Source organism: Sphaerodactylus townsendi, linkage group LG06 (assembly GCF_021028975.2).
Source record: "Sphaerodactylus townsendi isolate TG3544 linkage group LG06, MPM_Stown_v2.3, whole genome shotgun sequence".
Taxonomy (NCBI): domain Eukaryota; kingdom Metazoa; phylum Chordata; class Lepidosauria; order Squamata; family Sphaerodactylidae; genus Sphaerodactylus; species Sphaerodactylus townsendi.
Window position 1 is genome coordinate 72,964,950 of NC_059430.1, and position 23,908 is coordinate 72,988,857.

Sequence of the window (23,908 nt, forward strand, 5' to 3'; positions counted from 1 at the left end):
ATGTTACTAAGAGAGTTAGGCAAATCAATCGGGCAGTGACATCATTAATCACTTTAGTAATCTAAAGAAAAGGTCCGAATCTTTTGCCTAGTTTGGAAGAATTTATGCACTGCGTCTCACTGAGATTTTGCAGTGAACAAATACACCCAAAAAATACCGCCCATGCGAAGAGGAAATCCGGCGGTGCTTATCCGCTTGCAGCTTTTGGGAGTCCTTAGCCTGTTGTAAAGGCGGTCTGGACCCGATTTCCACCCCTCGACTAGGGATGAAATCCATTGTTGGCTTCTGGAAGAGGATCCAAAGCTGTTAGCGGAATTGGTTCATGACGACGCGGCCGAGGAAGGAAGGGCGACCAGACACAATTTCAAAAGGGGGTTTTCTTTTGTACTGCTATGAACACGCATTGTTATAGAGAGTATCTCCATAAGCGGAATGAGCTCGCACCAATTGTCTTGGTGGTAGTTGGTGTAACTGCTGTAAATACTGCTCCTAGGGTTCTGTTAAGTTCTCTCCGACTCACCGTCACTTTTGAAGGCGTGGTAAGAGTGACGACGCCGGAAGGCTGACCCCTAACAACCCTAAAAAAGCCTTCCAGAAACTTTGAAATGAATTGTGGGGGACAGCGGTGGGAGATACCTTAGCAGGCCAGTTGTAGGCCGGTAAACATGTTGAATGAACAGCCGTGCTAACTTGGGGAGGCCGGAGGGATGGAAGCACATGGAATAAAAGTGGGCTTGTTTAGAAAATAAGTCAACCACTACCCATAAGACCGTGTTGCCATGACTTTCCCGGTAAATCTGTAATAAAATCCCATGGAGATATTGAAGCTTCCCGGAAGGGCGGGAGGCCACCGGGAGAGGTTTCAACAGCCCATGGGGCTTTCCCGGGGAATGTTTTGGCTTCTGCACAAGCTCAGGGCAGCCTTTAATATATGCCTCAATGTCGCTTGCGCATTCGCAGCATCCACCAGAGAACTGGCGGCGGGCCCCAAATGCAGAGTTTTCAGAAAGCCAAAATGTCCAGCGGCCCGGCGGGCATGCATTGGCAAGGCTTCAGAACACTGCTAGCGGAGGGCAGCGCGATACCAACCTCCCCCCCTCGTAAAACTCCATTCTCCCAAACGCAACTGGGGAGTCACCTTCCTCCAGCTGGGATGGCTCATGCAACCCGCCTCCTCGAGGTTCCACTTGAGGAAAGAGGAGAGACTAAGAGAATGGGCGGCTGAAGGAGAAGTGGATGAAATACTGAGGTCGGGTGACAGCCAGCCCCAACTGGGAGGGAGAGAACATGGTCGCGTGGAATGTCATGCCAAGTGAGAGCAGCTCCACCCCCCCCCCTCCCGGGTGAAACGCGTAGCGTCTAGCCAGTTTATTATTAGTTTTCGGAAAAAATGGACTGTGAAAAGCGAGAAAAAAAAAATCGGCATTGCGGAGTTGTTTTTTTTTCGCGGACATCTTGAGGGGGGGGGTGGAAAAGCCCGGAGTTTTGTCGATCCGACCAAACCTGAAAGGGGTGTTTCAGCCCCCTCCAGCCAGTGGCGCCAGAGTGGAGAGTGCTACTTTGATGGCATGCCAGTCTCTTTTATCTCCCACAGTCCGAAGTTGAGTTCAGCACCGAGGAGAATTTCTTTGACAAATAAGCACCGCGGAACCAGTCTACCATAGCTTTATTTTTTCTGCAACTAGGAGCTGCCCCAAAGCGCTTTGTCGAGGCATCCACGTGAAGACCTAGCGGGAGATCTGGGTCAGGGTGCTTTAGGATAGGTTACGGTGGTAAAAGCAGACTTTAAGAGCTGAAAGGCTGTTTGACATTCTTCCAGACCAGGAAAGGGGGGCCCGGGCTTGGCGGACAGTGAGATCTTTACCCTTGAGTGCGTGGGGTCTGTGAGAGGAGAGTCAGTTCAGCGGCAATGGGGTATGAAGAATCCCGCGATAGAAATTAGCAAAACCAGAAAAGATTGGAGATTTCTTTACGGTTCGGTGGGGGCAGGCCATTGGAAGGGACGGCGTCAATTTTAGCAGGATCAGTTTTAAGCCACCGAGGCTGAGATCCGGCCAGCAAATAGTCAATAGAGGTCTGAAATTGGAAGCTCAGCATTTGGAGAGTTTCGGCAAAGAGAGAGTTGTTGAACAGCGTTTCAATACTTCCGAACCAATGCTTCATGCTCTTCCATGGTTTGTGAATAAATTAAAAAGCGTCATCTCAGTATACCACACCTCCCTTGTACAATAAATCATGGAGAACCTCGTTGATAAGGGGCCGCCACCATAAAAGCCCGAGGGGCCCCGCCAACGAATGGCATTATCAGAGTATTCAAACTGTCCAAACTTTGTGTTAAAAGCATGATCAAGTGTTCATAGCCTTCAGCAATTCTGACCCTGTAGTAGCTTCTCTCAAGTCCAATTTAGTAAAGATCTCATGGCCCTTTGCCCGAAGGCATCTAAGAGGTCCTTGATCAAAGGCAAAGGATATTTATTGGACAGGGAGACTGCATTGAACCTCGATAATCTGTGCAAAGCAGTAGAACCCATCTTTCTTTTTACAAACAAAGCGGAGACGGCGTGTGTGTGTTCGGTAGCCGCTACGTGATATGAACCAGCGGCGAGGTTCTTGTCCAGAAACGCAGTTCCTTCTCCTCATTAGGACTCATGCGGTAGATTCTACCTTTGGGCAGTTAAGCCCCGGCTGTATAACGATTTGCAGTCAGTGTCTCTATGGGGTGGCAACTGATGCGTGCCTCCCTGAAAAACTCTGGCTTCTGAATCTTGAGTACGCCCGATTGGGATACCAATAGAATCGGGAGCAATAAGCTGATAAAGCAGAGAGGGTGTGTGTCAGGAAGTTGAGTTTTCCCCCCCAATTCATGTATGTTCACCGCAGGGAGGGTCAGTGAATTACAAGATCCTTTCTTTCCAAAATGATGGTGTCGAACTGGGCGGTCGCCGTTCCCGAGAACTGCCGTCCATTTGGGTGAATGGTATGGGCTTAGCCGGGAATTTGGTCGAACCTAGCTCCTCTGCCACCTGGGGCGCATTAAGCAATGGGGCAGCCAGAATCCTGGCGAGGCCTGTCGCGAGTATGCTTAGCGGGGTTGGCCAAGCAGCTTGGACAATGGGGCGCTGCCTTCACTCACGGCGTCAGAGTGGGACCATGTCCATGGGGGGGGGCTGAAAAAACAGCTGCTTCCCCCCCTCCTCGGGTCGCCGATGACCGCTTTAGATGAGCCGTCCCGAGGCTGACCCCGATTTCGTGAGTAGCTTGGCAGATGGGGTCGCAGCGCGTGGCTGGGCGGTTGGTTTTGTTTCTTGGACGGTTGGCGTAGATGACCTGGTCCTCATGGTAAACACAATCCAGTCGGCGGCGAGCTCAAGTGGTCTGTTAGAGGCGGCTGGGCTTACAGCTTAGTGAAGAGCGCGAGTGGCAGGTTTTGGGCGTAGAGGCGGCCTCGACGCAGCGTATTCAAAGCGAGGCGCCACCTGGGATCCCAACTGGATCAATCAGCAATAGTCACGAGGAGCCAATTAAAACACGTTCCGCAGCTTGCGTCAACAGCATCCGAGAAGTATTGCATTTCATGCGTTCAGGCCCTCAGGAGAGGTTGAGCAGCGCCGCTGCGAAATTCGGGCAAATTCTGCAAGCGGTAGTTGCCCTGCGCAGGATAGTTTTGATGGAGATGGCGGGGATAACTTTTACATTTTTCCGGTATTACGGATCGTAGGCCCAGCTCTGTAAAGGCTTGGAGAATCGGGGCCGTTAAGGAGTCTTCTAAATGCCTGCAAAATCCGAGTCACAAACCAGTCGGCTGCTGCCATCCAGGACCCAGGCGATGTCCCGTGTTACCGGCGCTCCAGACCCGGTACATAAATCATCATAGTCCTCCATGTGGGCGCTCGAGTTGTAAGATGAAGTAGGGGAGTTTGGAAGCGGTCCCCATCGAAGCGAACGGAATGTCCGGGGGGGGCCTGTGAAAGTAACCTTTCCATGGCTCTTGGCCTGCAGGCGGATCGCGGAATTGAACGGGTTGGTAGACAGCGGTTGCACGGGGGGGGGGGGCTGGAATCCGGTAAGCGGTATTAATGCGGTGCTGCTGGCGTTCGGTGGGAGTTGGTCTTGGAAGGTGCGGGGCCCAACAGCGTTGCCCCTCTGGCGCCCGGCAGTATCCGGTGACAGCGTGAGCTCCAACAGGGCTGGTCTGCTGCTTCCTCAGTTCCCTCTCCCAGGCAATGGCTCTCTCTCCTTAGCGGGTCAATGCATCTGGTGTATGCAGAGCTGCTTTCTCGTTCAATTTAGCCAGTGCGTCCCGTTTAATAGCTGCAATGCGCTCACTTTAGCGTCGCGCAAGGCCTGAAACGGCTTTCGTTGCAGCTGTAAATCAGTTTGGAGTGTTCCAGGACCTTATCATGGACCCCGACCAGATTCTGCGCTATTGTCGTTGGAGCATCTTTGTGCGGTCCAACTTCGAAGTTGGACTTCTTTTCGCGTTGCTGTTTCGGTCCCTCTGCAGGTTTTCGCTCTTGCGGCATGCCCGTTCCTCCTCCCATAGCTGAAGCGTTCCGGGTCCATGCTTCTTGGGCATCTGCTTAGTCGGCCCACTTCCTCATCCCAGTTCTCTTTCGATGGGAGAGGAACAGATCCGGCTGGGAGTGCAGGCTTTCTTCGGACTCTTCGTGCGTCTGGAAGCCGAGACATCGGAGACACGGTGGCTCCTGGGCACCTCAGGTGCAGCGCTGACTTCCCGGGATCCAGGGGATCCGATCGGAAGGCGATACGGATACCTCAATCAGGTTTAGTCCAGTGTCGCCGGACGGGCCCCAGTGCTGTGCCACGGTGGTTCTTTAAGAACATCACCAAAATCTGAGTCCAGGAATCGTTCAATGGACTCCTGGGTTGCCGCGCTGTGAAGGTGGTCAGGCCCGTCTCCTCCATGACAGGTTGCATCGGGGTTTTGTAATCCATGCACAGCGAGGGTAGAGATCCGATCCCACGAAGCTCGATCCATAGACGAAGCGCCCCAAAAGCGATAAAATATGAAATCCCCATGGTGATCGTCCGTCCACCGTTCCAGCGGAGTAAAGGAAACTTCGTGCTGATAGGGCGGAAAAGAGTCCTGCTGCGAGACCGTTCTCCGCCGGTTCCTCCAGATCCAGAAGGGAAAGGTTGGAGCCTCTTTGAGGCTACCGCGCCTTCCCAGAAACTTATTCAACCTCTCCATGCGAGGAACACCAGAGGGTCCACTGCGCTAGGGATATAGATGAATTAAGATTCCTGCCTGATGTAGGGAATTCCATGGAAGCGAAATAAAGGCTCTTAGGTGGAAAAGACCGTTTATTCAGACATCTTAGAGCTCAAACTGCGCGGTAACAGAATATTTACTTCCGCCAGAAGCACAGGTTATAACTCTATCCATCCCATCCCCTCCGACGCTTCCATGGGAGCGGAGATTATATCTCAGCGCCAGAGATAAAGTCTCATGATAGAAATGGCCCATACATCCCGGGCTGTGGAATGTACTCAAGGTTAGGCGGCTGCCCTTCCCATCAACACCATTGAAACCTTTACACTAACACTAATATACAACCACACCCTTACGAAAAGGGGATCCTGAGCAGCCTCATAACCGGTAGGGTGAGGATAACTTCAGTCTCCACTGAAGAGAAAAAACTGTCACAGAAAGTCCAATGTTTCATTCTTCTTCAGTGGGGGGAAGACACCCTCTGGAATGTACCAGAACTAAGCCTTGCTGAGAAGGAAGAAGCTCAGACTCAGCAGGCTACCATTTGCTGAAGTACACTGCACCCAAAGGCAGCCTCTGCTGAGGCTACCTAATCAATTTTATAACGCTTATAAAAGTTGAAAATGATGATCAGGAGGATGACCTGCAGATTTAATCAACAGGGACATTAGACAAAAATGCCACTGATGTTGCTGCTCTGGCGGAATCTACAGTGACCAACTTGGGCACAAGGAGATGCAAAGATTCATATGCTTGGATATACACTGTCAAATTCAGTGGGCAATAGTAACTTTTGAAACTGTCCTCCCCAACATGAGGAACAAATAAGGCATCTGAACAACAAAGAGGGGCGGTTTTTTTGCTATAAAAACACAGAACCCTGTGAACATCTAACTTGTGCCACAATTTCTCTCTTTCATGTACATAAGTCTCCTCTTACTGAGAGAGATGACAGTTCCAGTATTCTTCTTGCTGAAGTAATTGCTACAATTAAGGGAACTTTCAATTCAGCTCTTTTTCCTCATAGATTCAAAGGGAGGTTAATTCAATGCCTTCAGCACCATGTTTAAATTTCAGGTCAAAAGTCTGTGGCATAACTGAGAGGGATAACTGAGTTGTTCCCTGAATAAAACAATTGATAGTCATTATTCAGGTTGAGAATAGATGACAATGCTAATAACTGCCTCTTTAGAGTGTTTAGATGCAGGCCCTGACTTAGCCCATCATGGAGAAGGAGAATTATGACTTTCTGGGAAGAAAAGAGAGGATTTATGTCCTTTCTCCTATTCCACCAATGAAATGTTCTCCAGGTGAGTTCATAAATGTGGACGGGAGATGTTTTTCAAGAAGCCAGCATGACCTTAACCACTTCCTGGGGAAAAATCAGCAGTCTTTCAGGCTCTCTTTTTAATTTGTGTGCAGTGAGTTGTAGCCATTCTGACTCAGGGTAAAAGACAGAACTGTGTTGTTGCAGGTCCAATGACCTGCAAAAAAGACTTGCTTTGGGACAGCGGCTGCCATCACCACGCAAGCATCTTCACTGAGAATGATAAGCTATCTGTGTTCAAGGAGAACCTGTAGGGACTTTTTAAAAGGGGGATCTTGATGAGCATCTTCCCTATTAAACTCTGAAGAGATACTGTCTGTGAGAGTTATATATTCCATTTCAGAACTTTTAAAGTCATTGCTGATACCATACTGGTTTTTTTTAAAATAAATATTCAAAAATATTTTTATTGGTATCTATTTTTATTTTTTAAATTTACCAGTAGCTGCTGCATTTCCCACCCTAGTCTTATACTCGAGTCAATAAGTTTCCCCAGTTTTCTGTGGTAAAATTAGGTGCCTCTTATATTCGAGTTGACTTATAGGCGAGTATATACGGTAAACGGTTGTTTGCCTATTCTGCTTTCATCGCCTCCTCAATATGCTGAGGAAAGGGTCAAACACAAATCAATAATGGTTTCTTAAAGCCTCAGATTGGAAGGGGCTGATAAGTTAACAGGATTGCTGGAACCCTGTTTATGGTTGAGTACTTGAACAACTTTGGGTAACAGTTTGGAAAAGTATTCTGCCTGGAATAACCTAATGGAAGTTTCAGGGGGAGGAATGTTCTTCCCTGATGGTTCTACTTCTTCTAGACTACAGGCTCAGTTTCCATGACTGAGTATAGTTCCAATTGATGGAACTGGCACTATATTCATCAGGCTCAAGATGATCGCCCAGAGAAATGGATGATTCAAAAACTGTATGAAAGCGGACCTTTCCCATAGTCATTGTCCTGGGTCAAAACAGTAATCTGAAGATTCACCAGATGATTGGACAGCAAACTCCACATTTCCTCTGAATCTTCGTCTTGCTGATGAATAGGAAACCTCTTGAGGAATCTAAACAAAGTGTGTGTTGATTGTTATGACACCTCTTATGGTGCTCTCCTCAGCTTTTTCCTTTTGGAAACTGACTGTGGCTGAATGGAATATTTCCAGGGACCAAAGTTGTGGAGGCCAGAGATTGCTTCTACAGGAAGATTGGGCAGGCATGGCAGAAAAAGCATCTAAAGGAATCATTTGAAATCCTACTGTGACCAATCAAGGATGCTGAGAAAAGGCTGATCTCTGCATAAAAGGGAAAGGGTGGCATCCCACACTGCATTGGAAGACAGTTGAGCCTCCCCCCCCCCCCCACCTCACTACATTGACTCAGCTGAACTACCTTGAGTTGCCTGCAAAAGCACTGTAGAGACAAGGGGGGGGGGTCATCAAGTATACTGTAGACAGGGGAGGGGGGAAGCTTCTACTACCTAGGCAGTGTGCCCAAACCAACTACCTGTGTGCCCAACCCCACTGAAACCTTGGAAAGAGAGTCAGAGAGGCCTGCCAGAATGCTTAAAGCCAAGCAGCCAATACTGAAGCTGAAGCTACTGCTAGGTCTTGGAAGAGCTCTGAGGTTTTATCCAGAAATGTCTATATAGATAATTTCCAAATTAAGTGAAACCAAATTTTCTTTTGATTAGAAAAAGAATAAAATGAAAGAACACACTTCCTTCTTTGAAATGAGATGCTAGGGAACAGTTTTGTGTATTCTTGTAAGTTATGGTAAAATATGTCTGGTCTAATAAACTTTCTTCAAAAGTATTGTATAGAATATTTCTTTCGCATTTTTTATTTTCTACACATTACACAAAAATATAAATAAAAATATCTGTGAACCTTCATTATGATCTGTCTCATCTAAACCAAGTTCTTCCATTAACTCTGAAAAAAAGAAGAGAAACAATAAATATGTTAAGCTGGAAATATTATATCAGACCCTCTCCCACCAAATAATTATAGTGAACATTACTTTTTTTATGTTCTAGGTCCTCCGTGCCCTCTTTTCCCTAAAAAAAAAATGAAAGGGAGAAACATTATGGTCCAAATTTGCTTTAGTTATCTTTGATTTTATAGAGAAACAAATGGGAATCTTCAACAAATTTGTGGGGGTAACTATCCCATCCCTCCACCCAGTGGCGTACCTAGGCAAACTGGAGCCCTGGGCAAAACCTGAGTTTGATGCCACCCTCCCCTACCATGACCAAACAATGATTTTTTCCACCAGGTCATTTCAAAGTCACCATCACATTATAGAACATGCCCCAACTCACAAATCTGAACACAGGGATGATTCATGCCACACAGTGGAAATAAATTTTTTGACATTTTCAAAATGCTTTCAAAATGTTTTATTACTGCTGAGAAAAAATATTAAAATAAAAGGACCCCAAAAGGAACTTCCGATTGGCTTTCATTTGTTTTCCTGTATGACACTAACCCTAACCCTGCGATTCATGGGCAGGGAGGCATACTGGGGATGAGGGGAAGCTGGAAGAGGGATGCTCCAGCCTCAGAGCTGTTTTTTTTTTAGTCAAGACAGGGATCCTCTCTCAGCCTAAAAAAAAAGCACCAAGAAGGAGGCTGGAGTGCCTCCTTTCAAGTCACTTTCAATGCACTTTGCAACTGGATTTTAGTGTCCCCAGTTTAAACAACATTGAAAGTGATGCTATTTTGGGGTGGATCCCCCCCACCCCGAAACAGCATCACTTTCAATGTTTAAACTGGGGACCTCAGATTCTCCCTTTAAATCCATGCCGAAGGGGATGGATTTAATAATAATAATCATAACCTTTATTAGGCATTAAGAGAATAAAAGAGAGAAAGAAAACAAGCATTGGCAGGAAAGGGGTGGATTTAAAAGGAGAATCTGGGGAAATTTAAGGGGTGCCTGCTGTCAGGGGTGCAATTATTAACATAGCAGCACCAAAATTTCAGAGTATCTTTGTGAGACTCTACTGATGATACCCCCAGGTTTGGTGACGTTTGGTTCAGGGGGTCCAAAGTTATGGACCCTCATAGGTGTAGCCCCCATCTCCTATTAGTTCCCATTGGAAACAATGGGGGAACTCCCTTTGGGAGTCCATAACTTTGGATTCCCTAAACCAAACCTCACCAAACCTGGATGATACTATCAGGAGAGTCTCCCGAAAAATCCCTGAAATTTGGTGCTGCTAGCCTAAAAACTGTGCCCACTGCAGGCCAAAACTGAAAAAACACTGAAAATACCAAAAAAACCACAAACAAACCTGCATTTTTGGCACCCGCTGCAAGGGGCCGCCCTGGGCAACTGCCCACCTTGATATATGAACTACTAAATACAATTTCTGTAATATATTTCAGAACAGTATTTACCTGAGAGTCGTGCAATCTTCCTGAGAAAGGAAAAAAGAGAATTAGTAGTGACAGCAATGTACAACCATTTTTCACTCATTATTTAGTGCATTAAATATCTTTGGAACAAGTTTTATCTTTTTGTAAAAATCTACTTGTGAGTTAGAAATACAAAAACCAAATATAGATATCTCCACCATGTATGCCATATTTTGAAGTGACTGATTGAAAACAGATGTGAAACACAAAAGGATAGATCCTACTGGTTTATTCCCTTAGGGACAGTGCACAATCTGACATAAGGAGCACAGTGCATCAACTGAAGGCTTTAGCAGCAGAGAAAAATGCCATCATTTTCTGAACTCAACTGTAGAATCCCACCCAAGACTTTGCTGACTGTGTCTAGAAATGCTGGCCTCCTGAGGACAGTTAGTTTAGTTCTAAAGTTAAAAAAAAATCAATGACATGTTTTCAACCAAAGTACTTTATATATTCTCTTTCATTTGCAAAATACCAAGAATGTGTGTATATCAGGAATATAACAGTAAATAAAATTGAACAGATCAGTACTTATAAAATTACTTGCCATCACACAATTCTTCTGAAACACCATGAATGTACATTGCATTTTTGATAGAAGAGTTACAGCCCAATCCAAAGCTTGAGGCGACCGGGGATGCGGCCATGCTACCCTGACACCTTCAGAGGGCTTTCAGGTGGCGCAGGGAGGCACAAACACCCCTCCCCCACATAGGGCTAAATGGACTTATACCACCCAAAAAGGGTGGCATTAATCTGAGCCCTGGGCCATGGCATACCTGACCTCAAAGCCTGGGTGGAAGCCGACTAACATTTAGCTCCACCCCCAGGAATGCCTTGGTCTGCTCTCCCTGTGCTGACATCCAGTTGAACACCAGCATTGTTCCATGGCAGCTTCAACTTCCAGGATTCACCACAGCAAAGTTGAGGGGTTGCCAGCCACCAGCACATTTGCCCCGTCTGCTGGCAGAGGGGGCAAGTGCATCAGCATGAGGCTGCACCACTCAGCAAAGCTGTGTCAGTTCCCCCATCTGAATTAGGCAAAAAATCAACAGTTGTTTTTCTGGAGGATAGGGATGAAAAAACTCATGTAAATGGCAGATTTCTGCCCCTTTGCACAAGCAGCATGTTCTTCAGGCAAAGAGAAGGTTATAGCCAATCCAATATTAATTATTGCAAAGTTCAAAATAACACTTTTATTTCATTCAATTTTTAAACATGTTATTTATGTTAAAAGTTAAATTAGTTTTATCTTGAGTATACACTTTTATACTCAGCCAGCATTTTCAGAGTTCACTATCTGATTCCTACGTAGAAACTGGGAAGGATATTTAAATCATGATTTCTACATTGTTAAGCAGAAACAGGACTGCCATCACTGATGACATAAACAGCGTTTCTTCCTTCATAATACCTGCCCCGCTACATATGTCATATATTAAGGAAACCTGAAAATGAAGTCTCTGAACAACCTGGGCGCAAACACACAATAACATAATTCACTTTTATCGAGACAGAGTAAAGAGTTTTCCTTTTTTTTAATGAACCAATCATGCAACAGAAACACATAAAAATCATGGAAGTAACGAGTCATAAGCTGGTTTTTCACAGTGTAGTTCTCTGGTGACATGTTAACACTTGCAACAGGTTTACAACAATTAAACATGTCCAAGTAAGCCAATTAACAACATGAAGAAAAAAGCTGGAGCAGCAGTTTCTACGTGTCTAAAAATTCTAATTTCCGCTACAAACTGAGCAAAGTTAGAGTATTTATTACTTGGTTCAACTCCATTTTTTACTTACCTCTTTGAAAGCTGCCATCTTGTAAGGGATTTTGATCCTGCGAAATCAATAGAAAGATTTAATCATCTTTTCTATATAGGATATTTGGAGTACCCCACTGCGTCCCATATGCGGTTCTATGCCTGTAGGGGTGAGCCCGCGAACCCAGCAGAACTGTAGAAGGAGCGCTTGGCATGCCGGTGCCGGCTACGGCCTTCTGGGTGCACAAGCTCCCCCACCCCCCAGTCCCCCGTGAGTCACAGGTCATGAGATGCCTGACTCACGGTCACCAGATGTCCCAGACAAAGGGGCTCTTGCCCTCCAGGTGTGGATTAGACCCAGACGTGGATGCTTCCTCCTGCACATAGCAGCCCTATGAGATCATGCATCACATGATGATCTCCCGCTCTCCCGCTCTCCTGCCTCCCGGTCCGCCCACGTTGCCCCCCCTCTTGTAAACCCTAATAAAAGGAGCCCGAGCCTAGCACAAGGCAGAGTTGCCAGGATCACGGGATCCCGCACTTCCTGCAGCTGGCTCTCTCCACCAGATGGAATCTCCGCGTGTCGTCTCTTCCTTGGGGCCTCGTGGGCAAGACTACAATGCCTAGAGGCTGGCCTGCACCTACTAACAACTGGGGCCTGGTTAATTACTTTTAAGTTTTGGACTAGGCTGTGTTTTCACACTGAACCCAACAGCTTACTGCACAAGGCCTTACCCGAGCTACAAACTTCGATATGGTGGAGTACAATCATAGGCAAACTTACCTCTCTGGGTTTCTCCCTGGAGGCACTTGCCATGATGGAGCCCCAAGAAAGTTTAAGGGTAGTCAGAACTAGATTATTTGACCAAGAGCAGCAATTGCTAATGAGCCAAACAAGAACAACATGCTCCTCTTTGTTTTGGGGTATCAATTTAATGGCTGGAAAAATGGCCTCATACCTAGTGCATATCACTGATCTTAGGCAACGTTGGGTCCTTACCAGAGCCAGATGCAATGTCTACTCTCCAGCCCTGGCACAAGGCCATTATAGGAATGCTCCCTTGTTGGACAGAGTATGCCCACATTGTCCAGCTCGTATTGAAACGCTGGAACATATCCTGTTCCACTGCCCCAAATATGAGTTGCTTAGGGAAGCCCTTCTGCCACATTACATACATAACCGCTACCCTAAAGTTGATATTGTTAAATTACTTAACAGCAATAATCCTTGTATGTTAGGGATTACAGCCCAATATCTGCTGCAGGCTCTGCTTGTAAGGGAAATCTAATCTGTTCTGTCATTATTATCGTTTTATTATTTTATTTTGATATTTATGCCGAATAAATATCAAATAAATATCAATAAATATTTATTATTCCTAATAAATGTTGTTGATCCTGTGAATTGCTACGTCACATTTCTATCCAAAACTGAAACTTGTCTGTCTTTCTCATCTCCATCTTTACCATCATCAAATTCCACTGAAGATTCTTCCTAACGTAATTAAAATTTGCATCTAATTTACTGATTATTCTTTCCAATATACAGATCCTCTTTCTGCACATAAATGTTGGGATATGTTTACAAGTAACCCTTCTAAGAAACGAATTAATGATCTATTAGGAGTATAGAAAGAGCAGATGTTTTCTATTGATACTTATTTTAACCATTTAAGCATGCAATGTTTTATATTTGATTTGAAGTGGGAAGAACCAAGCTGGAACCCAAAAGGAATCCCTGGGAAAGAGAATTTGGAAATTCCACCCCCAAATTCACCTTTTTAATATTTTTTAAGCTTCTAATTTACCTTAATGTTTTGCCTCCTTTTTCTAATCTTTACCATCACTGCATCCTACATATTTAATTGATTTATATAAGTGATCAGACCTATATGCACTTTCTCTCTCTCTGCCACACTCCAAAGGCACTGCCACTAGCACCCATTATAATCACAAAACTGGGATGTTTACATACTAGTTCAAGGGTTTCTACATATTCCGAGGACTCCTCCATTATACACCCACAAACACAAAAACAAAACAAAACCCTGAGTTCATAAATTATCAAAGAACCAACACATCTAGATTACTGTTGGTCCTTGTATGTCCCTATGTAAATTATGTTCTTTAGGTTGCCATTTCGCCTACTCATTATTCCTCCACTTAAGACAGCCCATCTTGCATCAGCTAGAACCTGTGCTTTTTCTACAGGGGGCTCTCTGAAAAAAATGTGGGCAAGCGGTATCTTTAAAAGCATTTGGTCAATATGACATTATGGAGGACCAAATACTGATCTCACAATGTCAGGAGTTGAAAACTAGTCAAAACAAAAGGAGAAAAATATGAAAATTGGGTGGCTTACACACTGTACAGGTAGCATCTTTGCAGATTTCAGTCAAGAAGGGCAGACAGAATATTTTAGTCTATCTCCCCCGCCCCAGCTCAAGGACCTCCAATGTTATATTACACAAAATAATGGTGTCATTCATGGATTTCAAATTTATGTCAATTTGGCTAAATTTCACTTTGTCACTAGACATTCTGTTTAAAAAAATCCATGACATTGAATTTACTTACTATATTAGATTGAAAGTCTTCTTTTAGATTTTCTTCCCTACACTGCTCCCATTTATCCACTAATGGTTCATATACTGGTTCTTGCAAATGACTGCATAGTTTTTCTGTGATACTTTGGTAATCCACAAAACTAATATTTTTTGAGTTCTGTTTTTCAAGTTCTGCCTTTGACTCAGGATCATCATCACTTTCAAAGTTACCACCCAGATTTGATTTTTTCCCTTTGTTTAAAAGAGATGAAAGTACAGATTTTGCAGAAATTGTTACTTCAAATGGCGGTAATGAACAAATATCAACTTTATGGAATCCTTGGTGGCTCATATCCAGTTTTTCCTCATTTTCCTCAGTGCCTTGGCATTCATTAAGATTTTGACATTCTGTGTTTTCTTTTTCATACTCATGGTTATTCATATTTTTCCCTTCAAGTTTACATCTGTTTCCTTCTTCAAGTGAATGATGAAGTCCATTATTCATCTTCTTAATAGATACATTTTCATCTGAAGATTCACACCGCCCAGCTAACTCTTGTATTTCTTCATTGTGCACATTGCACAATTTATTGCTTCTATTAGGACTGTTCCTATGACCACAGTTTTGTTCTGCAAGATGTCCACTGTCCGCAGAGGTTTCTAACTGTTCTCTCTCTGATTTTTCAAAACATTCTTCATTTTCTAGCTTACCCTGACTTTCTTCTATGTCTTCGTCCTCCTTTTCTTGACTGTAGTCATCCTCAATTTCTTCTTCCTCCTCATCCTCAGTTGTTTCTTCTCCCTCATCTTCATCCTCCTCCTCAAGTCCTTCTTCTTCTTTCTCCTCATCCCCCTCATCAACATAATCTTCACCACCTTCTTCTTCTTCTTCTTCTTCTTCCTCCTCCTCCTCCTCCTCTTCTTCTTCACTGCTTGCATAAGAATCATTTGGATCTTTCAGTTCTTGCTCGATGGGATTTTGAGCTCTGGCTATATCCTTTGCCAACTCATTATTTTCAGAGTCATTTTCATTATCTTCATAAAGCCACATGTGAACACAAATATACATATGATTAAAAACAGAACAGTGAATGAAAAAAATTTACCTGCTTAATGCCCAAGCGACTAGTAGACATCTGGATAGGTTTTGAAAAGGAGCCAGGTGAGGAATGGGCAGGCTGAGGGGAGGACTTAGCTTGGGACAAAAGCTTAGGAAAGCAGTCATTCAGATCTTCAGCTTCACAATCTGAATTATTTTTCTGTGAAATGATATTGCTACTTCTCTCACCTACTACATTAAAATACAAACACACAAACAGAATTATTAGAAAACACATTTTCACATGGACTAAATATGATAAAGCTGATCGTTTGGGTAACTTACAACATTTCTTGAAGTGCTCATAAACTTTCACTAGGTCAGGCGGATGCTGTTTCTGTGGCTTCTAGAAAATAAAAGTTCAAATGCAGTAAGGTATCTAGTAGCAATTCTTCAACTTACAATGAAGGTTGAAAAATAAAACAAAATTTCTGTCAAGTTTTACTAAATAAAGATGTTAACTGTACAACCTCTGTCCACACAGAACAAAATCTTTAATCAACTAAGTAGTACAACCATTAAACAGCATTATTTCAATTTTATGAGAAAGTGCAGTTCAGTCACTAAAAATGTCTCAGTAACACAATTCATACACAACAACAAAAGGATATTCAAAGTGCATTTAATTCCAAAATATTGATGGAATAATAAAATCTAGCAATCTTTCCAGAGTAAAATAAAAAGCTAATACATAAGGTGTTGCATACATCCTTGTACTGGTTTTGAAAACACCTAGTGGGATCTAACACAATTAAACTTCATGATATTCTGAAATTTGTTCCAGTACAGATTTTTGGCATCTGTACACCACAAGCCCATTTCTGATCTGACCCTGCATGCCACCTAGAGGAGAAGCCTAGTTTAAAGCATAATGGCCTCAGCCTTTGCTAACACTTTTACCAAAGCATCTACCCACACACCCAACTTCACAAAATAAGAAGGGATGTAAGAATCCCATCCCGAAAATATTTTTTAACTTTATCAAGAGTTTGGACAAAAGAAAGTGGTGAAAAAATATTTGTTCTTGTGGTTAGAGGCTATGTTTGGGACAAGAAGGAACAAGAACACAATTCCAAGACACTGAGTGGATTGAGGTTTTTTGTCAATAAACCCTAGAACTATAAAACGATGGGTTGGTTCTCTTTGTTTTTTGTCATAAAACAAACTAACATGAGAGAACCAGTGTGATGTAGTGGTTAGAGTATCAGACCAGAATCTGGGACACCCAGGTCCAAATTTCATGGAAGCTTGTTGTGTAGCCTTGGGCCTGTCATATACTCTCAACTTTCCTCCCTAGCTAGAGTTACCGCGAGGATAAAATGGAAAATAGGACACTTTTATAAGCTGCTTCAGTCTCCACCAGGCAGAAAAGTAGGGAATAAATGAAATATGCATAGATACTAAAGTACAAACATCGTGTTACTTTGAATTCATAATTAACATTATTATAAAATTTACCTCAGGGTTGAATAAGTCTTCATCATCAGAACACCAGCTGTCATCATTTTTATTACTAGAATTGAACAACATAAAAAGTGAGAATAAACCTTCCGTATATGCACAGGCATAGCTCCCACAAGGATATCCGGGGACAATTGACCCGGGTGCTCCCTGTGGGAGTAACGTGGGGGGCGAAAAATCATCCAAGTGCCCCCCTTCCTCCACCCCCTCTCCGGTCATCCTCCCCTTCTCCTTGCCTGCTCGGTCGTCCTCCTTGCCTCCCTCCTTGCCTGATCGTCTTGCTCCCTTGGCTGCTCTCGTTTACTCTGTTTCCCTCTATATTTCAAAAGCTCACTCAGCTGGGTATTTATGTCTCCACTACCAGTGAACCTTTCCATTTATGGTGAGTCCCAATTTCATTTTACACAGTTTCCCAGCATCCTCAGGGCATCTGAAAACCACTACTTTGTAATTTGTCCTCATCCTTTTCTGCGTCTCCAAAAAGATATTTTCCCCAAACTGTCCCCCAGCATCCTCAGAGTCTGCATGCAAATGAGTCTTCTTCTCATTTGCTCTCATTCACTTTCAGCTTTGATTTTGCCTCATGAGGGAGTGGGGTGAGAAAAGGCTGGGATAGAGCCAGCTGAGTCAGGAGAGTGGAAAAGAGATCATGCATGCCTTTCTGAAAATTGCATTGGTAAGTTTTAAAAGAAAATAAAAAATGGTTTTTTTTAGTTTCAGTTTCACAGAGGCTTCACAAGGGGGTTAATCAAAACAAAAGTTAGTTTGTGGCTTTTACCTGTTTTCTTCCAGCATAAGGACAGTATTATATCTGTGAACTGCATTTGCATGAGATCTTTAATGCACTGAATATGAAAATAATCCTTTTATAGGAAATGGTTTAGCACTATAAAACTGCATTATGCGAACAGTATACAAGCATCATGAATGTTGGAGATGCAGTATCTGAAGAGTTTATAAAATAATCTCATAAATGCTAGAATGATTACAGCCATGAAACCTGAACAATTGAACCTGCAAAGTTTTAAGGTAGTAGTTTTTTTTATATTATGCATAAGCCATATAGTTAAAAAATTATGCATAGACATGTATGTGATGTAAGTGTTGCATACTTGATTCCACTTGAAAAAGATCTATCTTTAAACTTTCCAGTCTTCCCCCTTGCTATTTTAGTTGCCTGTGGCTATTTTGTTTTTGGTATAGCTTTTGGCATATAATTTTATAATACCATGTCTCTCAAAGTAAGTGCATAATGTGGTTTTTCACTATAGATAGTGGAATGAATAGTTAGCTAAGGGGTGCAAGTCATATTGTTCCAACCTCCAGGTGGTGGCTGGAGGTCTCCTGAAATTACAAATGATTTCCAGGTACAGAGATCAGTTCACCAGGAGAAAATGGCAACTTTGTATGGTAGATTTTGCATTACTTTCCACTGAAATCTGTCATCTCTCTGAACCCCCCTTCCTCAGGGGTTCTGAGTTAATCTGATGGTGGCTTTGAGATGACCTGGTGCAAAAAATCATTCTTTGGTTGTAGTGGGGAATGGTGGCCTGTGGGGGAGGGTGGCTGCCCATGGGGTGGTGGGCGCAAAGCTCAGATTTTGCTCCGGGCTCCATTTTCCCTAGCTACGCCTCTGCGTATATGTAACAGAATTTATTGCATCCAAAAACCTTGAAAACACACCTTGATGAATCTCCAAATAGATCTTCTGCAACTGTTAAAAAAGCATGAAAAAGAAAGCAATTTTTGAAAGGAAACTTGTATAAGATGCATGAAATATTTTAAATGATGTAACACATTAGGATGAAGCTCTAATATCCCTGAAGATACTTTAGAAAAAACCCGTAATAACCTTCTCAATTACTGTACATAGTAATAAAATATATGAGAAATATCCACGGAAACAAGAACTGAGATGCCAACAGAGTAAAATAAATAATCAGGTTACCCCCTTCAGAGTCTATGGTTTTCAAAAAAAAAATTGAGTCTATTTTATGCCAATGTAAGGCTAATCACACCATAGAATGATGAAAATGACTGGAATGGCAACACTGGGTTTGTTTTCCCATGGAGATTTTCTGCTGCATGGAAAGAAAGTAGCCCTTGCATTAAAGGGGAAGGGCTACATGACATCAAGCTAATTTCAATGATTCAGAGCATTTCCAGACTTTTCTCTGCTGATCCAGCAGAAAATAATGCAGCTCCAAGGGAAATCTGTAGAGTAGCTATGGAAACCCTGTCTTTTGCTACTGGGGACAATGGGTGTAGCTAAGGCCCCTTCCACACACGCAAAATAATGCGTTTTCAAACCACTTTCACAACTGTTTGCAAGTGGATTTTGCCATTCCAAACAGCTTCAAAGAGCACTGAAAGCAGTTTGAAAGTGCATTATTCTGCATGTGCGGAATGAGCCAAAGCTCCAGTTTCCTCTCCAAAGACATTTAAATGACTTTTCTCTTTTCTCTGCTATCTTTTATAGTGCAGCTCACTAGAAGTGAAGGGAACATCCTTCCAGGGTGGGGGACAGCAGATACAACAGATGTCATAGCTGTGCTTTTGCACAGGCAGAACACAGGAAAACAGGACAGGGAGCAATTGCACCTCAGAAGGGTCCATAAATAGCTGGCCTCAGCTATGAGAGCTCTTGTCCCGTCCTACTCAGTAGCCAAGGCAGTTATAGGCTGGATCTGTAGGGTCCTGGAAATGCCTCCACCCACAGAATGTAAAAGGAGTTCTGCCTTTATACTTTGGCTTGCCCACCAGCTGTCACATAGGACAGGATTGCAGAATTGACGGATGTCCTTCCCCATTGTTAGGCCAATAAATTATAGCTTGCTGCCTCACTCAGGTTTTGCTAATGCCTAAGTGGGCTGACACTGTGGTTTTGTGCGTTAACTCTGACAGCTGCATTTAATACTTTCTGGGGATGACTAACTGGTTTCTAGCTTCCCAAACAGCAGCACACCTTCTCCTCATAGACACTCTGTATCACTTCTCTGGAAGATATAGCTGCCTTCAGCATTACAGACTGGCAGAATGATACTCAGTTCACTTCTGCATTCTCCTCTAGGTGTCCCTGTTCAGTCTACACTGCACTGCCAGAGATTTGGGCCTAGTGTTAACCGAAGTCTTCCTAATTTCCAGAGATTTCATTCATAGATTTAGCTTGTGAAGCTATATCATTCCCAATAGAATTGGGATCTAAATACCTCCATAGACTCCCTTGTCCAATTTCCATGGAGGTCCTTGTATGTTATTGGAGCTTCAGCCAATTATGCCTCAAGGCTGGGCTACTGATCCCTCTTGACCTTAATTTTTTGGCCTAGTACACTCTGATCTTCTGTACAAACTGGAGGTTTATCAGAGTCACCTCAGCCCCTGTCACAGGCTCCATAAATCTTACTGATTTCTTCCTGAGCCGAGACCTGTGGGCATGCTTAGCTGCACCGACAGTTTGGGCCTCCTGCGTTTTAACAACTAGCTTTGTAGGTCAGGAATCAGCCCATTTTGACAGTTTGGACCTTTTTGGTTGGGGACTGAGCATGTAGGTTTCTGAAACCTCATTACACTGATATCTGGAATGTCCTTCCTGAACAGTAGAAACAGATTACCAATCCCTTCTTGTGTTGTGAGGGGGTATGTCACTGCCCTCTGAGTTATACGCAGGAACCAGCCAGTCCCTATCCCTCCTATGGGGAATGGGGAATCTGGATCTAGAGCGAGGCCTTTGCTTGTAAGGAGGGAGGGCAGGGGATGGCTGCAGCTGCTTAGAGACCTCCTCCCTGATGGAGGAACGCATTAAGGCTTCCAGCCGGTGAGGGGAGAAGATGCTCCACTCCGAGGGAATGGCATCTGCCATGTTGCTTTCCTTCCCCCTCCTCTCTCCCTCTTGCCTGGAGAGTCCAGATGAATTGGAGGTCTCTGCCGCAGAGGCGTCCATCGGCTGCAGAGTTGGGACACCGGCAGTGGAAATGGGATCAAGGCGGGAAGATGACCCGCCGTCCTCTTGGTGCCTCCCCTCTTCGTGGCTGCAGCAGTAGCTCTCAAGGCCTGATGCTCCCTGGCACCCTGTACAGGGGCTGGTCAAGCGTGCGTGCCGACCTGCGCGCCGAGATGGTGATGGTGAAAAGGCCCGCTGGCTAGCCCCACGGCTGTTCTGGGACCGCGGCTCTCACACCCAGATGCTCCCTGGCACCCTGTACAGGGGCTGGTCGAGCATGTGCGCCGACCTGCGCGCCAAGAGGGTGATGGCGAAAAGGCCCGCTGGCTAGCCCCATGGCTGCTCTGGGACTGCGGCTCTCACACCCAGACGCTCCCTAGTACCCTGTACAGGGGCTGGTCAAGCGTGCGTGCTGACCTGCATGCCGAGAGGGCAATGGTGAAGAGTCCTGCTGGCTAGCCCCACGGCTGCTCTGGGACCAGCCGGTGCACACTTGCCTCTCAGCCACATGGCTGCGCAAGGGAGAGCGGGAGGCTCGACTGGCTGACCTGGTCACTGCCCTCCATGCTCTCCGCTACAGAGCGGCAGAATCCCTCCTTGTGAGGGCATTCTGGGGCAAGACGGCTACGACCCGCCTACAGGAAGTGACCAAAGTATATTTCCTGCCTCCTTGATTGACTGTAGAGAACAACCCAAACAAGATGGCCTACACCATCCAGGAGAACAAGCCCTCTTCTCCCCTTGCTCTGAAGCATCCAAAGGAGCCAGAGACTTTTCATGTAGGGCTGGAGGCTGGGGCACAAGCCCTCTCGTTTCCTTTTTCTGAAGAGCCTGAAGGAGCCAGAGTCTTTCAATACAGGTCCTATCCAGACTGGTCCTCAGTGAGGAGACACAGGAGTTTTCAATGAAGTTTTCAAAGCGTGAACCAAAAGAGACAACCTTCATGGTAGAAAGGAAAAAACTTACAATTTTGACAAAGAAAACCACCTCACAGTGCCAGAGGCCTGATGTGAGGTAAAGAATCAGCAGAGCTGAATGAAAAACTTCCTGATATCTATCTATCTATCTATCTATCTATCTATCTATCTATCTATCTATCTATCTATCTATCTATCTATCTATCTATCTATCTATCTATCTATCTATCTATCTATCTATCTATCTATCTATCTATCTATCTATCTATCTATCTATCTATCTATCTATCTATCTATCTATTCCGCCCTATCCCCAAAAGGCTCTGGGCAGAACCCTCCTCAACATCCATGGTAAAAAGGAAAAATGCACAATTTTGACAACAAACTTACCTCACAGGGCTTGAGACCCGGTGTGAGGCACAGAAACATCAGAGTGCAGTCCCAACGTGGGGCTGCACAGAATACCCATGGCAATGTAGTGATGATAAACAGTTCAGCAAATATATACAGTCCTTGTTTTTTAGGCTTGGCTGGCCTCAAATCTTTCAATGTAGTGATGATTACAGAAAGGTGCAGTTCTTCTTTCTCTAAAGTTCCCTAAACTGACCGAGCCACACAGGCTAACGACTTCTACGAAGAATACAGATTTCTCTCACACTCCACAGCACCCTAATCAATTCTCTTCTCACACACCCCGGCTCACTCTCTTTTCACAAATCCGTCAACTCTACCCCCTAGAGTACAGCTAACATCCAAGCATAAAACATAACATGATCACCCATCCAGGCCCACTCTTTCTTATTCTAGAAGTTTGACTTTTCAAACCACAGCAAAATATTTATAACATCCCATATTACAACATAAAACATGACACATTTCTTGAGAATAACACTCTCATGAACACATGGGGGGGGGGGGGTTCCTTGTTCCCATGGATACAGAGTCATCTTCAAATAACCCAAGCTCATCAAAAACACCACATTTCTAACATCCTACAAATTGTCTTTCACATTTACAACAAAGCTAATTACTATGAACACAAAGCAAAGCAAATTCAAACAGAAACATCTATACAAATAATACAGTTTCAACACTAGGAGTGTTTGCTATACCTTTCCCTGAATTTCCTGCTGCCTGGTACTGTGACTGCTGCATTTCTACATCCGTTTAAGAGATGCATGAAGGGGTAGATGAAACAGTAAATTCATAAATAATTACAAATATAAGAACACGACAAAAACATGATAAATCAATTAATGGTCCCAGTAAGAGAACACTTGACGAAATTCAAATCAAATCAGCACACTTCCCCCCCCACAGTAAGATACTAGAATTTTTCTCAAGGAACGCCACAGCTACAGAAAAAAAAGACACTTCAATGAGATTTAATAGACTTTATTTTATACTTGAACAAATGACAAAATTTTATCCTTAAAGCAGCCATTAATCTGGGAAGCAAGAGACTGCCATTCTAAACAGCTTGTGACTTGGTTAATTTGCCTGTTGTGAGTGGTACACTTTTCTACACCTTTTGTCCTTGTTAATCTGCTAAACTGGATGTGCTGATATCTCTAAAGTTGGCAGCAGGTTGAAACTAGAGGATACTCTGAATCTTCCACGATTACAGTGTTAAAAGAAGCAATTTATTTCATCCTGAGTCATAATCTTCAAGAGCAACTAATGATTTCTGTTAGGTGCCACCAAGTAACTTCTGACTTATAGTGACCATATGAAATAATGACCTCCAGAAAGAGCAGCTGAGATTTACCTTGGCCACCGTTGCTACCCAGGGGTGGGGCAAGGAGAGGGGCAGACTCAGTGCCAGAATCCAGCCCAGCATGGGGCTGGGCTGCCCAGCTGCTGGCACGAGTGAGTGACATGACTGGAGGAAGCGGGACCGCGGTCTTATATGGGCAGGCTGGGCCATCCGGCGCCTCTTCTCACCCGAGTACCGATGGCTTCTCTTCTCTCTTGCACCACCTGGCATCTGTTTATCAGGCCACATGGAGCAGTAAAAACGACTTTTTAGCTTACAGCCTCTAGGCAATAGAAGGAGGCCTGAACTGAGCAAGGTAGCAGCAGCAGAATTGCAGCAGTGAGCAATTGGGAACTGGTGGATTGCGCCTGGTGGATTGCAGTGCAACCTCGAGCGGCATGTGAGGGAGGACAGCAAGTAGACCCAGTGATATCAGGGATCCCACCCTTTT

At 44.3% G+C, this 23,908-nt stretch overlaps 1 protein-coding gene across 1 annotated transcript in view; it reads right to left on the reverse strand.

Annotated features, from left to right (window-relative positions):
- Window positions 1-23,908, reverse strand: part of LOC125435082 (ankyrin repeat domain-containing protein 26-like) — an 83,273-nt gene that overhangs the window by 43,501 nt on the left and 15,864 nt on the right. The window contains 10 exon segments of the mRNA XM_048501118.1: window positions 8,443-8,487; window positions 8,576-8,612; window positions 9,958-9,977; window positions 11,779-11,815; window positions 14,316-15,363; window positions 15,365-15,575; window positions 15,669-15,729; window positions 16,842-16,896; window positions 18,528-18,558; window positions 22,814-22,858. Of these exon segments, the coding sequence (XP_048357075.1) occupies window positions 8,443-8,487; window positions 8,576-8,612; window positions 9,958-9,977; window positions 11,779-11,815; window positions 14,316-15,363; window positions 15,365-15,575; window positions 15,669-15,729; window positions 16,842-16,896; window positions 18,528-18,558; window positions 22,814-22,858 (1,590 nt within the window).